At 51.5% G+C, this 15,015-nt stretch overlaps 2 protein-coding genes and 1 pseudogene across 2 annotated transcripts in view; 1 reads left to right on the top strand and 2 right to left on the bottom strand.

Annotated features, from left to right (window-relative positions):
* Nucleotides 1–4,998, top strand: part of CCDC127 (coiled-coil domain containing 127) — a 9,312-nt gene extending 4,314 nt beyond the window's left edge. Inside the window, exon 2 of the mRNA XM_077749447.1 lies at nucleotides 3,725–4,998. Within this exon, the coding sequence (XP_077605573.1) occupies nucleotides 3,725–4,386 (662 nt within the window). The 3' untranslated portion in view covers nucleotides 4,387–4,998. The remainder of the gene's footprint in view (nucleotides 1–3,724) is intronic.
* Nucleotides 538–1,522, bottom strand: LOC144219437 (poly(rC)-binding protein 1-like; annotated as a pseudogene).
* A 6,244-nt stretch (nucleotides 4,999–11,242) lies between the features above and the next one.
* On the bottom strand, nucleotides 11,243–15,014 carry LRRC14B (leucine rich repeat containing 14B; the record flags this gene model as incomplete). The annotated part of the gene is made up of 2 exons (XM_077749408.1): nucleotides 11,243–11,885; nucleotides 14,353–15,014. Coding segments are annotated over 2 exons (1,305 nt in total), but the record flags the coding sequence as incomplete, so codon positions are not given.
* Between the last annotated feature and the right edge of the window lies 1 nt (nucleotide 15,015).

Below are 15,015 nucleotides of genomic sequence, written 5' to 3' on the forward strand. Positions count from 1 at the left end.
TTTTTTTTTTTTTTTTTTTTACAGAATTAAACTAATATTTATTAACATTCCACTCTTACATTTCTTATCAGTAAAAAATGAAATTCATGAGCCAAAAACCCAAAATAAGACTTAAAACAGGGAAAAACTTAAATCTAAATCTGGATTGCAGCATTAACAGTTGAACAGAGAATGTGATTTTTAAATTCTTAGCAGATGATAGGGGCGCCCGGGTAGCTCAGTCAGGCATCCAGCTTCAGCTTAGGTCATGAACTAGGGGTTCATGGGTTCAGGTCCCATGTCAGGCGCCGTGCTGATAGCTCAGAGCCTGGAGCCTGCTTTTGATTCTGTCTCCCTTGCTCTCTTCCCCTCCCACACTCATTCGCCCTCAAAAATGAATAAATGTTGAAAAAAATAAATAAATTCTTAGCGGATGATAAAGTTGTGTGAAAACTAAAGACTTACAAATTATTTAAAATCTAGACTCACTGACCAGAAATTACACAGTTGGATCATTGGAAAATGGCAGAGAGGGGTTACAAGTGAAGCTACGCTGTTCTAGTTGCACCCCATGCTCTTCTCAGAGGAAAGCCTGGCATTGATTAGATATTGGGCTAGGCTAATACTGGCAGCAGAGCCAGTGGTAGTAATTTGCTTTACCAGAAGAGCCTTCCACTGGATTGGCAATTTTGATCTGGGCCCTGGGCATCTGGCGGATCTCATTAATGTTGGCTCCTTGGCACCCGATTATGCAGCCAATTAAGTTATTTGGAATGGTGAGTTCATGGGTGGTTTGAGTATATGCATCCAAACTTGCCCAGTAGCCTTTCACCTCTGGCGAGCTGGAGCAAATTTCAGCGAATCGGTTTGTGCCGTGCATCATGGCAAAGTGAGGCTGTTGTCTTGCCACCTGCTTCAGCTTTGCCAGATCAAGTGGAGAACTGGTATGTTGTCCTTGACATGGAGGGGGTCCATCCAGGTCATCGGTGGCATGGGGGAGCCTGTGGCACCACTGTACCGATTTGAGCTGCCCACACAGATGACTGGAGAGCTGGTTGGCATGGGTTGGTACAGAGTGGTGATGACTGCCGTGGAGAGACTAGGAGGTCATCTCCAGCATCACCAGGGACATCTGCTGACACACTTGGTGACAGACTGTGGCATGCCAGAAATAGTAAAGGCATGCTCTGTGGATTTGGGCAGCATATCCCCCGCCACCTGCACCTGGGACCCCCAGGATCTCTTTTTCTTATACCTGCCTTTGCCAGTCAGAAAGCTGCACTGAGCGACTGAGGGCCTGCTGACCACCATGCTGTTGGTCGTGGAGCTGTTAATATCTTCTTCCAGCATGCCAGTGATCACAGCAAAGGCCTTCAAGACGACATTGGTGGGGCTGGTTAGACAGTTCCACTCCCAGATGTTGATGCGATTTTCATCCAAGCACCACTCTCCTCGCAGATCCTCTTAACCAGCAACCCTTTCTTCCCAACAGTGCTTCCTATTTCCTTTCCACGCACAGCAGCCAAACAGTGAGCGTCACATTAGATGCCGGTGTGATTAAATGGCGTCCAAGAGGAGCAGCAGGCAGTGTTCAGGGGAGTTCCAGGGTTTCTGACTACACTTCTAAGGAAGAATAGGAAAGAGTACTTCTGCTTCTTTAAGCAGGAGCCCCAACTTTCTTCTCTGCCTTCTGAAACTGGGACTGTGGACAGTTTTGTCTGCCCAGAGTCCTAAGACAGGGTTCTTCAAAATCAGACCCAGACTTAAGGTTTCTCAGACTTCTGGGGTGCCTGGGTGGCTCTGTTGGTTAACCATCCAGCTCAGGTCATGGTCTCACGGTTTGTGGGTTTGAGCCCCATATTGGGTTTTGTGCTGACAGCATGGGGCCAGCTTGGGATTCTCTCTCCCTCTCTCTGCATCTCCCCTGTTCACTCACTCTAAATAAATATTTAAAAACAAAAACATTTTTAAAATAAGGTCTTTCAGACTTCCATTCTGCCTCCACACTTTCCCCTGCATGCCTCCCTGGTGCTCTGACCTGCATGTGTCATATGTCCCATCTCTTTCTGGAGGCCTTCCTGATTCAGTGCCAGCTACCCCAGACTTTACAATAATCGGCCTGCACCGTGTGACCTCACGCTCCCTTCCGGGTGTTGTGTATCGGTTTCCACTTGTTCCGTGCGTCAGTTGTGGTACTTTCATTGGATATACCTGGGTTGAAGCAGGAGTGGCCCCCCTGACTCTGGTTCCCTCCTTGACCCTCTGCTCTCTCTTACACCCCCAACTCTCATCTACTTCTTATCAGAGTCTGTGAGGACTTCTGCTGAGCACCTGCTGACTTCCACAGTCTGCTCCGGCGCCTCACTGGCGTAAGCCCCACAGCCCAGGCATGCCGGCTCCTGGAGGCGGTCTGCTCAGATCGCATGGGTCCCGCTTCTGCCCCCGTTCGTTCTGCCTGCAGGGACCTTTCCTTCCAGCTGCTCCTCATTCCTCCAGACTTGTGCCCTCCCTGACCACACCCCAAACTGAAACAGTCCTTTCTCCCCTCCTTATACACCTCTCGGTGCTGATAAAATGATACTGTAACTGCCACTCTACGGATCACCTCCCTGCCTGTGAACTTCGGCCGAAGGAACACATAAAGATGATGTGTGCTTTCAGATGTCAGTTACCAGGTGAAGTAGGACTAGAAGCTGTTTTTAGTTGAAGGAGGAATACGTTTGTTTTTATGCTTATAGAATTGGGCTGGTGAAAACAGCTTTCAGGCATATACTGCCAAAAAGGGTGGTTGGTGTCATGGACCAGTGAAGATTCCCAAGGGACCTGGGGGACGGAGACCCAAATGGCAAGGACACCAGCTTGAGTGTCAGGGGATGGAAAAGGAACCTCCCCGGTACTGAAATTTCTCACCGTGGCAGAGGGCTGAGGCCTGGCTGCTCCTCAGTCTGCCCCATGTCTGTGACATTCGAGTTTCCCTGGTTTGGGGAAAGGGAGCCAGGCCCTGTCTTGAGGTTGAATCTTTCACTCCGCCTTATTTTTATGCACCCTTGTCAGAATAGAAGCAAGCCTCTGGAACTTCAGCTGCTTACTAGTGATGATCAGGCAAGGCTAAGTGCACTTTGAAATTATTCAGTTCTTCAGTCACCAGCCAACAGGACATGAAGCATAGCTATATTAACTTTTATGTGTTTATTTTTAAGTTTATTTATATTGAAAAAGAACATGTGCACCTGCACAGTGTAGAGTTAGAGAGAGAGGGAGACAGAGAATCCCAAGCAGGCTCCACACTGTCAGTGCAGAGCCTGACAACGGGGCTCAGACTCACAAACCATCAGATCATGACCTGAGCCGAGATCGAGTGTCAGACGCTTAACTGACGGAGCCACCCAGGCGCTCTGAGCTTTTCAACCTCACCCATAGTACGCACTGTAGCCAGAGTAGGCAGTGGTGTGGGCTTCAGTTCAGCAGAAAGCAGCGATAGATTTTCTTTGCTGTAGGAGACGAGGAGGCCGAAAGGGGAACCGTCAGCAGCCTTGTCACACTTGCCTTTTGGGAGCCCTTGTCTGATTTTAAGATGTGAACTTTGCATGTTATATGGTTTCACACCAAATGTTATCTGTACCTCTCAGGACTTAAGAGTTTATTGAAATGCTCTTAGCTGCTTCATGCTTTTTTAAAATAAAGGTTATAGAACTTCAGCTTTGACTTTCCATTGTGTTTTTATCTCCTAATGTATTCCTGTCAGGTTGGATTTGGTCTAGGGAGTCCCAGAAAGAAATAGAAAAAGAGAGGGAAGCGTACCGTCAAAGAACGGCTGCTTTCCAGCGAGATCTTGAAGCAAAGTATCACGCTGTGATCTCAGAAAACCGGCGTGCAGTCGCTCACTTGTCTTTGGAACTTGAAAAAGAACAAAACAGAACGACTAGTTACCGAGAAGCCCTTATCTCTCAGGGGCGCAAGTTGGTAGAAGAAAAGAAGCTTCTGGAACAGGAACGGGCTCAGGTCATGCAAGAAAAGAGACAGCTGCAGCCCTTGAGAAGTGCGTACCTGAGCTTCCTAGAAAAGGAAGAAGACTGGCAACGGAGGGCCAGGCTTGTGCTGAAAGAGTTTGAAGATGCTCTTACAGAAAGACAGAACATCTACTGCAGCCTGCTCCTCCCTCGTGGGAGGCGGCTGGAAATAGAGAAGAGCTTACTGGTCCGAGCATCCACTGACCCAGTCGCCGCTGACCTGCACATGGCAGCTGGCTTGACCGACATATTTAAGCACGACACATACTGTGGTGACGTCTGGAATACCAACAGACGCCAGAATGGGAGACTCATGTGGTTGTATCTCAAATATTGGGAACTGATTGTTGAACTGAAGAAGTATAAGGGAGTCGAGAAAGCCATACTAGAGAAGTAGGCAGGAGTGAAGTGCAACATCTTCAATGACGCTGTGGCATTCTGGGGTATTGTGTTCTGGCTTCCTTCTGCTTTGCGCGCGTGCAGCACCCGTCGGCGGAGGGTTCTTCCACCCCACCACCTTCTGAGCAGGACACAGGGTTTCTTCCTTGACCCTTTTCAGCTCTTAAGGATGCAGTTTCTTGGGAGGATTTTTTTTTAAGCTGTAATATTTTATTAGGCTGAACAGTGTAACCTCATATCTGTGCTGCAGGATAAGATTGTTTTTAAGAAAGTCAAATACAGTGTTGATCCTCACTGTAAGTAGTTTTCTGTCTGTTTTTATCGATCCCTAAATAAATTCTGTTTTCTCCAGTTTTCTCTTTCCTAGAATTATAAATAAAAGCTGTCAGCTGTCGGATTGAACTGCCTAATGATGATTACAGAAAATAGTAATATTATTGGGGTTTCATGCTTTTATGGGGGTCTCTCCCACCAAAGGGAAAAGAAAGTGTTTCTTGTATCCAGTTGATAATCTCGGTACATGTTTGGCATCTCGCTTGTGTCTGTATTCAGTTAGCACATATTTATTTGCAATGAATGACATCTAATAAAAAATATTTGCCATATAAAAGCAACAATGCCATTTATTTGTGTAATTCTTTACTCTTTATAAAATGTTTTTGCATAAGTTATCTCCATTTTGCCACAAACTAAAGAAAGGTAGGCACTCGTGGTCCATATTTCACAAAGCTAATGTGAATCGACCTCTCACACGTCACCTCCATAATCCCACCCCTAATCTTAGCAGTAAATGGGAAGGACGTGTAGCAAATGCAGCAGAGGGAAAGGCACGTGGGGCCAAGTGAGGAGCTTGTGCAGCTTCCAGGGTCCTCTTCCACAGGAGTCATGGGAGCACTCCCCACTCTCCCCTGCACCAGCAAGGCCTATAAACTGTCACCAACATGGGACACCCAGAGACAGCCCAGGGCCTCTGTCGAGGACTGGTCATGTGGGTACCCTCTGGCTGGAGTCCCAGATTGCAGACTCCCAGAAGGAAAGTCCGTGCTACCTCAAGCTGCACAGAGTTTAGATACAATGGGCTGCTCTTACTGGTCATGGCAGGGGCCCCTCCCCTAACCCAGGTTCCCCATGCCAGCCAGGGGCCAGCCTTGCAGCAGGCCTTTGGAGGGCCTGCAGCCTCCTGTACAGGTGAGGCAGCTGGAGCAGGGGTTAGGAGAGATTGCCCGGGCAATGCGGCTCCAGAATTGCTGGTGACTTACACCCAGTGGCTTGGTAGCAAGTGGCCCAGTGACAGTTAGATTGGGGTCTGCCTGCTTTTGAACCCTATTTCCACCAGGCCTGCCCACCTGTCCGTGGCAGGAAGACAAACTTTTATAAATACACGCTGACAAAAAGCGTTTAATAGCAAGGAAATATCATGAGCCTGATTTGGTCTAGGGACCAACTATTGCTGAGGACTTAATGGTACACTGGATGTGCATTGTTTGTGCTTGTGTGTGGTTTTTAATCGTTGGAACCATTTCAGAGATGAGGAAGCGGCTCGGAGGTACAATAAGTTCCCCCCAGTGGCTGGGGTCCTCCGCCAGGCTCTGCTCTTAGCTCTTAGCTGCTGTGCTCTGTGCAGGACAGAGCTTTTCTTTTCCAGTGACTCATAAGGTCACCTTTCTGCTCCACTGCCACCACTCAATCCAAACAAAACATTCAGGTAAATCTGAACTAAAAAATTTTCCTGGTTACTTGTATTTGCTGGTGCATTATTCCCTTGCCTAGAGTAGTGTACATTCAGTTCCTATCACTCTACTGATGTTCCGTGTGTCCTTGGATAAACCACTTAATTCTTTCCCCTTGTTTTTTTCTTTAAAATGAGGAAAATTCAGCCAACCATTCAGTAGGTAACTTTCAATGTGAATTATTAACCCTCATCCGATTTTCTAATGTCCAACACGCTCTCAGCCTAGCCTCCAATAGCTTGATAACTATGTTCATATAATTGAAGTCAGTTTAGACACTGGCTTGATACTGCAAAATCAGAAAGACAAATTTCCTACAGAAAATTATGTTAGGCCATGTTTGTATTTGCATGGCACAGCAGCTGCCTTCCATTAGCACATTTCATTGAGGGTTAATTCGATGCCATCCATCTTTTTCACATTATTTTTTATTAGGTTTGAAATGTTTACACCATGCCATGCCTATGTGATGACTTCACATATACACCAAAATATGTGTGGACTAAGAGACTACAGTGGAATATTATTGAAATAAAAGGGTTTAAAATTGACAAAAAGAACAGGAGCCAGGAGCTGTTTGAAATGTGCAGGATTTGTCGGGACTTGAGAGTCCAACATCGTCATTTGTCTGGGCTGCTTTCTGAAAGTTCTCAGTAACTGAAACCTTGAGCCAGCAAGACAAGGAGGGCAGAGCTCCGTCCCTGGAGGGGGCTGTTCCTGCTGTAGGCAAGATGAGGGATCATTCCATGGCCTGTAATTTTAATTGATTTGGGGACACCAGGTTATCGTGAGTGGGGTTGCAGTAACATGCAGGAAGGGCTTTGGGGTGGTGGTGGAGGGGTGTTTAGCCTCCTAATTGTACTTCCTGTGAAACTGCCTATTTCAGTGTGCTTCACTTTGGAATAAAGTTGGAAGGCACAGTGTTTGATCCAAATGTCCCAAAAATAATGCTATAAGTTAATCCCACTCAACTTATTTGTTAAATATTCCTCTTCCCCTTGTTAAAGCTCATAGAGACAGATACAGGATTCTCACACATATTTCTTTGTGTGTGTGTACAGTTGTGTCTGTCTATAATGTGTATATGACTGGCAGATAAAGTTAGTGATTTCATGGTGACAAAGTAATTCTGCAAACGTTGCACCAATGATGTGGTGTTATGACAGGGCAGAGACTTCACCGAAGAACCTGTGTGTTTTTGAGAACAGAAGTTATGTTTAATTACAGTACGTAACAGAGTACTTCTGTGTGGGATCGTTCAAAAGTCTGATTGTTGAACAGTTTACCAAGATCATCTCTTTAAGGAGAGAGAGGATGGGGCGCCTGGGTGGCTAAGTCGGTTGGGCATCCAACTTCAGCTCAGGTCATGATCTCGCAGTTCTTGGGTTCAATCCCTGCATCGGGCTCTGTGCTGACGGCTCAGAGCCTGGAGCCTCTCTTTGGATTCTGTGTCTCCCTCCCTCTCTGACCCTCCCCTGCTTGCGCTGTCTCTCTCTCTCTCTCTGTCTCTCTCTCGCTTTGAAAAATAAATAAAAACATAAAAAAAATTAAAAAACGGAGAGGGAGGAAAAGTCTTTCTCATTAGGTCCACCATCTTAGTCTCACTTCATGAAAGCCGATCTGAAGTAAACACACAGGAACCGGGAAAGACTCAGCCATGGTATGTGCTCCCTCGGCTATCTTGTGATGGAGCATAGGGGCCCCCACCCAGCTCCGCCAGAGCTGTAGAGGCCAGAGAGATGTCCCCGAGCTTGCTGGGAGGGCTGTGCACAGCCAGAGGCAGGCCTGTCGGACCTGCCCGGACCCGCCTCCATGGGGTCTTGTGCACCTGTGCAAGGTTCTCCTCTCTTCCAGCAATGACAAAAACAGCTTCTCCATATCTCTCCACATCAGGACTCTGGCTGCAAGTAATAGACATCAATCCAAGCTATGTGAGACAGTAACAAGGAGGTGGTTTCTTCAAGGACATGTCCTAGAACCTCGAGGCAGGAAAGGAGAATGCAGGCCAGTTCCCCAGAGAGGAACCAGAAATGGCCGACAACCGTCAGGAACTCTGGATCAGTGGCCTCTCTGCTTCACATCTGCATATTTGCTGCAATCTTTCTCTTCCTGGCTCTCGGAGCTTGCATCTTACCTGTCCTGTTCCCGTGTGTGGCATTTGGGAACCACGGAGTTCTATGCTCCTATGGCATTCGAGTGGAGAGGGTGCGGGCAAATCAAGGCGTGTGGTTTTTGATCACCTCAGAGGAAATCTTGAAAAAAAAAAACACGAGGCTTCATGAGCCAACCGTTGGCGGCCTCTGTGGTGGCTCTGAAAGAAGTCCATCTTCTCCAGATCCTGTGGTAAGTCAGGATGCTGCCAGGGTGCAGACTGCAGGGAAGCATTGCGCTCCGAGCCCCACCTGCAGCCCTCACAGCCCCCACGCTGGCCTGTGCAGAAGAGCCTGGAAATAGCTGCACCCAGAAGACTTGGGTTTCATGGGCCGGGGGTTCAAAGGGTGGGGCAGGGCACTCTGCAGTGGGGACTCCCTTGTTTCCCTGTGTATAATGTCCTTGCGAGGACACTGGCTTCTACTGGGTGGCCTGCGGTCAGTGGGGGATGAGTGCCATGCTGCTGGGAGCCAGAAGCACGGAGGCTCATGGAGGCATGGAGGGGGGTGTTGAGAGGATTTATCACATGAGGGCAGATGCTGCTGCCGCCACTGAGGTGCTAGAGGTGCTGAGAAGTGCCCTGCTTGAAAGGGGCTCTGGCACCGCTGCTGCCCACAGGCCAGGGCTGACTGTTGCACGTGATGCCTACTGATGTAGGTGGCTGATGCAGGGGAAGTTGTAGGTGGGTTTGGGCCCCAGGCGGATGGGATTTGGGGCTGGCTGGGGCAGGTGGGTGGAATTGCTCTGATGAGCATCAAGACCCAGATGATAGTCACAGTGCCTTCATCTATAGGGAGCTGCTGCGGTGGCCAGTGATAGAGAATGGGATCATAGGGTTTAGCAGGTGGCAGCTGATCAGGGTGTTGCTCAAGCCACATAATGAGAAGGAAAAGGAAAGCATCAGAGATAATAAGAGCCACAGGCCCATGTCTCCAGGTTTTCTGGCCACATCCCCCGCACAGAGGGTTCCCTGGGTCTATGACTCTCTCCTTGTCTGGAGTGTATAACTGGAAAGAAACACCTGGAACAAAAGCAGGGTAGGAAGGACCAAGCGGAAGCCCCTGGATCTGCCTTCCCTCTTTGCCAGGATAGGCAACAGGAAGCAGTGCTGACTTCCTAGAGGAAGTGCAGTGATGAACCCACCACAAAGGACCTGGGGGAGGCAAAGACCATGTCCCCGATGTGCTGGAGAGTGGTTTCCCAGTGTCCATCATGGCCCCACACTGTTCCTGTTTAATTCAGCTGTCTGGCCCCTGGGAGGACCAGGTGCATTTGGGCAGTGACGGGCCCCTGAGCTTCACCAGGAGGAGATGCGGTCGAGCTGCCATGTGGTACATTTGCAACCTCTCGACACTTGGCCCTCTGCCCCTCTCCGCCTATGTGATAAGGTTTCACGTCCCCACAGTTTGCCTTTGGGTTGGAGCCATGCCCTCCTCAGCATGAAAAGCACAGGGATGTGCCTGGGCCCTGGCAGATTCCCGTGAGCGACATCACGTGGGCATTGTCAGAGCCTCCAATTCCCAGGCTGGGCAGGTGCAGCAAAAGCCAATCATGGCCGGAAACGGTCCTTTCAGGGTTGGGGCCCAGCAGGTCCCCAGGAACAAGGATGGCGCAGGAGACATAGGTCATGCTTGGGCTGCTTCACATGCTTCAGAGTTCTTCTAAATGTGCCCCCCACCCAGCCTCTTTGGCTTTTATACATTGGTTGTTCTTCGGGGGCACCAGGAACGGGAGCTGTCGGGAACATTCGCCACAAGTAGAGGCCTGCGTGCCTACCTCCTGCCTCGGCCGCCTCAGCATCCCTGGGCCCATCTCCACCACAGCCGCCCATGTACAGGCTGGGGTCCGGTCCCACCAGCCACAGACACAAACAGTTGAAATTAATCCACTCTTTAGAGTTAGAATTAAACCATTGCAAAAGTTTGCCCTATGACTACTCTCTTTCCAAGAGCTTCTTGAAATGACAAACTCCATGTGACTGAAATAGGGTTCAGAGACTTTGCCAGCAGGATGGACCTGTGGGGATGGCAGAGGGGGAGCAGAGCAATGAGAGTGGTGGCTCAGAAAGCAGATCTGAGGGGCAAGGAGAGTTAGAAGTCACCTCTTTGCCCCTCTCCTACCCACTTGTTGGATGTCCTTCTTTCCTGAAAGACCCAGGAGGAACATTATTGCCTCCCTCAGCAAGCAGACTCCTGAGATTGCTGTCACTCAGGAGACCCACAACCTAGGCAGCCCCGCTTGGTTGTGGAGAGAAAGGCATGGGACACACCTGGGGAGAGAGCATAGGATTACCTGGCAGGGCCTTACCTGGGGGAGAGGGGCCTGCTGTTGGACAGAAGACAGCGCCTACTCACACGGTGACTCAGACCCCCCTTGGGAACTTGGTGGTTCAAGTGGGGTGGGTCAAGCCCTAGCCTCTACCTTGAGAAAACCTTTCAATTTCATATTCTTAGATACTTTAAAAAAATACAGATTGCATTGAAATTAAAGCCACATCTGAATAAGTCACACTGTTGTTTTATTAGTATGTAATCAACTTAACACTCAGCCCTTTGCATGGGTCAGATATTAGTAGACACTCAGTCCAGACATTGTAATTAAGCATTTATGCACCAGGACTCGGCCCCTCAGACCACTCAGATGTAGCACAACCTGCTCTGTGGCAGGTTCTCGTGTCTTCCTGGTCCTGACCTGATGCCTGGGCTCCCCCTCCTTGCTCACATCCAGCCCAGCACTGCTCCACTGTTCGCCACCACCACCGTGGAGCTCTGACACCCAAGGGGCCTTGAGTCACCTCTCCTGGAGCCAGGGTTTCCACTTCTCTAGTGCCAATGGATGTCACATACAAGTTTCACTAAGAGACACTTCAAATGGTGGTGCCCGGGGGATTGGGTGCCCAAGCCTGCTGACTCAGGGTGCCCGGGGTGCTGCACAGCTGAACTACAAGCCCCCCTCGGCTTGCTCAAGGGCCTACTACATTTGTTCCAATGCTCTGGAAAAGTTTTCTAGAGCAGTTTTGAAAGCTTGCAGCAAAAAAGCTCCAAGTTCATTGCTTGTTTCTTGGATATCTGGGTCAAAACTTCCAAAGAGGGGTGTGCAGACTTGGATGTCACCCCTGCCAGCCCTAAGCAGCACAGCCCGGAGGTCCTCGGCAATCACATCATACTTCTGCTGGTCAAACTTGGACATGGCCAGCTCATCCTGGGGGTAGGCGGTACCCTCAGGGTAGCAGTCCTTGGGCACTGGGAACTCAACACACCGAAGCTTGGGCAGCTCACAAAGAGCAGTGAAGAGGCGTCTCAGAGCCCGGGCTGACAGTGGGTTCCCCAGGAAGCGGAGCTCACAGAGCTCATGGCAAGGGCTCAGGGCCAAGATCAGCATGCTCATGTGGCTGTCCTCAATGCTGCACTCCTCCAGGGTGAGAATCCTCAGTGTCTGCGCAGCCCGGCCCAACAGCCTGAAGAAGGTTGAGGGGAACAGGCGGAACAGGCCATGTCCACTGAGGTCCAGCACCTCCAGATATGTGCTGTGGGCACAGTCTGCCAGGAAGGCCATGTCTGCGTGGTTCAGGGAGCAGTTGGCCAGGTCCAGGACCCTCAGTGGTGTCCTTAGGGGGCTAGGGCAGGACAGAAAACAGCACAGGTGAGAGGCAGCACACCGCCGCCTTGCTTTACTCAGCCTAAAAATAAAATGGCTTTTACATATGTAAACATTGGAACAAATCAAAAGAAGAAAGATACTCTGTGACATGTGAAAATAATATGAAATTCAATTTTCCGTATCCATAAATAAAGTGTTATTAGAGCTAGGGTCATTCATTTGCATGCTCTCTGTGACCACCTCGGGGCTGTGATGGCAGAGCTGAGCCTTAAACCAGTGGTATGGCCAAGTGTGGAGAAGAATTAACCCCAAACAGGTCTGGCCTTTGTCATCAGTTCCTAAAATGTTAAATCTGTTTTGTCACCCACCCACTGTGTCTGCTCACATGCTTGCTGTGGGGCAGTGAGGTGCACATGAACCGGCACAAAACAGCTAGCTTCATTCTGAACACAGAGAGGAAGCCCTCACAACTTTAGGGTGGGGAAGAGCCATGGAGCCATCTAGTCCAGACTTAGCCTTGCCTGGAACCCTAAACACCCTCCTGTGTTCTAATGTAACTGGGGTAGGTGGCCCGGCACCAGCAAAGGCACAGCTGGGGTGAAACCCTGCTCTGGCAGGCAGTTCTCAAAGCCAGGAAGAGCCCCGGACTTGCGAAGAATGCGCGTTCTCAGCCCACACTGCCCTGGGGTCTGGTGCCACCAGGCTGAGCACTCAGTGCAGGAGAGAATATGGGGTCCTGTTTTCTGTCGCCCCCTCCTGCCCCCCACACTGGTACCTCCTGGGTGCTGAGAGTCTGCTGTCTACTCATCATGCTTGCCCTTTCCCCAGACCCTCCATCCAGGTCTGTTGTGTGGGTCAAAGAAGCCAGAGAAGCCCTTGTGAATACGAATGTGATCACGTCTTCCTGCTCAGAACCTCCAGGGACTTTGCTTGCTCAGGAACAGCCAAAGCCCTCCCTTCCCTCCCCTCCCCTACTCACCTCTCTCTCACACTGTCCTGCCTACCAACCCCAACCTTCTCCTTGCTGACCCCTGATCCCTCCATATTACCAGCTTGCACCCTTTGTGCCTCTCTCCAGGCTGCTGCACAGCCTGCCTTCTCAATGCCCTAGGTCTCTGCTCAGAGTCACGCCAGGGAGTGAGACTTTCCCGACCACCCCCCAGTCCCGCTCCTGTTTAGCCTGGCACACTCACGCTCGGACCTTCCTGGCGTCTCGCCTCGCCAGGCTCTCGACAATCAGCCAGACCGAAACACTCGTGGGAGCACATACTCCACCAGTGGAGGTCAGAGTGGAGGGAGATGGGAAAGCCTGAGAGGGGCTGAGCTAGCAGGACGGCCCCGCTAGGCTGGCGATGGGTGGTCTGGCTTGTGGAACCAATCTGCCCCAGTGGCAAAGGCCCATCTAGGCTAAGGCCGTATGCAGGACTGTCCTGAGGGTCTCAAAGGGCCAGCCACCATATGTCAGAGTTCATGCACACTCGAGCGCAAAACCGTCCTTTCTTGTGTCAGGGGATTGGGGTGAGGAGGAAGGGAGCCCTCATTTCTCTCTGTGGAAGACCTGGGACAGAAGACCAGGGATGGGGGCCTGGGGCAGGCGGGGTGCCCACCAGGGGAGGAAAGGCGGGTACAGCCCTTAGTCAGCAGCTTCTGGGTTTCCTTTGTATAAAAGAGAAACATCTGTAAGCCAAGGACTCCCTAAACTAGAAGCTACATATTCACCCTCACTGGCTCAAGAAAGAAGTTTAATTTTCTATGTTGCCAGCAAGGTGGCGCCCTGGCCCTCCTGATGCTCCCACCCTTGTGTGGTGCCCTCCCTCCTGTGGGTGGACCCACTGACTGGCTCCAACGCAGTGCACGGAGGTGCGGACACACCAGTCGCAAGAGCCGGTTGGGACTGCGGCTTCTGTCTGGGTGATCTCTGGTTCTCAGATCAGCCTCCCTCTCGCGAGAACGCCAGCAGCCAAGGTGCAGAGGCCACCTGCCAACAGCCTCACGCCGAACTTGCAAGTCTATTGCCTCACCTTCCTGGCCCACCAAGCCTTCAGAGGAGACCACAGCCCAGTGGACCCAAGTCGTGCTGGGCTCTGATGGAGCCTATCGCCCACCATATGCTCAGTGTTGGAGTAATTTGTTATGAGACGGACAACTAATATAACATAGGCACTTGTATGTTGTTTGTTTTGCTAATTTTCTCTTCTGCCCGCTAACCAAACACAGTCCTCCTTGAGTTCTCTGTGTTGCCAGACTACACACAGCCTGACCGCCCTGGGTCACATCCCTCTGTCTGTGCCCTCCTGCTGCTCCGGGCCCTCATGGAGTGAAGGTGAGGGAGCCGGGAACCTTGTGGCCTTATAAAATGATAGATCCCATCTTCGGCCTGGCTGCTGAGAGGGCCCTGTGTCCCTCAGACCCATGCTGAGGAGCTGTGAACAGAGACATCGCTAACCTGGCCCACCCTCCATCCTGTCACCCCCCAGACTCACCCGAGCAGCTTCTGAACCTTCCCTGTCAGGGTGGAGAAGGCCACACTCAGCTCCGTGAGCTGGGTCATCTGGCTGAGCTCCCAGGCGATGGAGGCGAGGAAGGGGTCTTCGCCATGGGGGGTTAGGGGGCTGCTGGGAGGCGCATCGAAGGCCTTGGCCGGCAGGGTGAGCGAGGCCAGCTGGGGGAAGCCCACCTGGGCCAGCAGCTGCTGCACGTGTCCCGCATGCAGTCGCACATTGTGCACCACCTCCAGCTTGCGGAGCTCCCCAGGCCCGGCCAGACGCAGCACGTGCAGGAGCTGGCTGGGGCCCAGACTGTCTGCGCGGAAGGAAAGGCAGTGCACACGCAGTGGGGCAGGGCCTGCTGGGCCCAGGGCCTGCACCACCACCTTGAAGTTGCCCTCAGTGACAAAGAGGTCAGCAAGGACCCGGATGGGGCGCCGGGCGGCGGGGGGCGCGGCCTGCAGCTGGCAGCAGGTCCTGGCCAGCAGCTCTGTGCGGCCCCACCTGCCCAGAGCCCTGCCACAGGGGCACCGCTGCACCCGCACGTCCCGGATGCCCGTGAGGTCTGCCACCCGCAGCCGCCCCGGGCCCCCGGCCCGCAGCACGTGGTCCGCGAGGCCCTGCACGCAGGCCTCCAGGCAGGCCCTGCAGGCGCGGCCC

This window comes from Crocuta crocuta, unplaced genomic scaffold, assembly GCF_008692635.1.
Source record: "Crocuta crocuta isolate KB4526 unplaced genomic scaffold, BGI_CrCroc_1.0 scaffold89, whole genome shotgun sequence".
Classification (NCBI taxonomy): domain Eukaryota; kingdom Metazoa; phylum Chordata; class Mammalia; order Carnivora; family Hyaenidae; genus Crocuta; species Crocuta crocuta.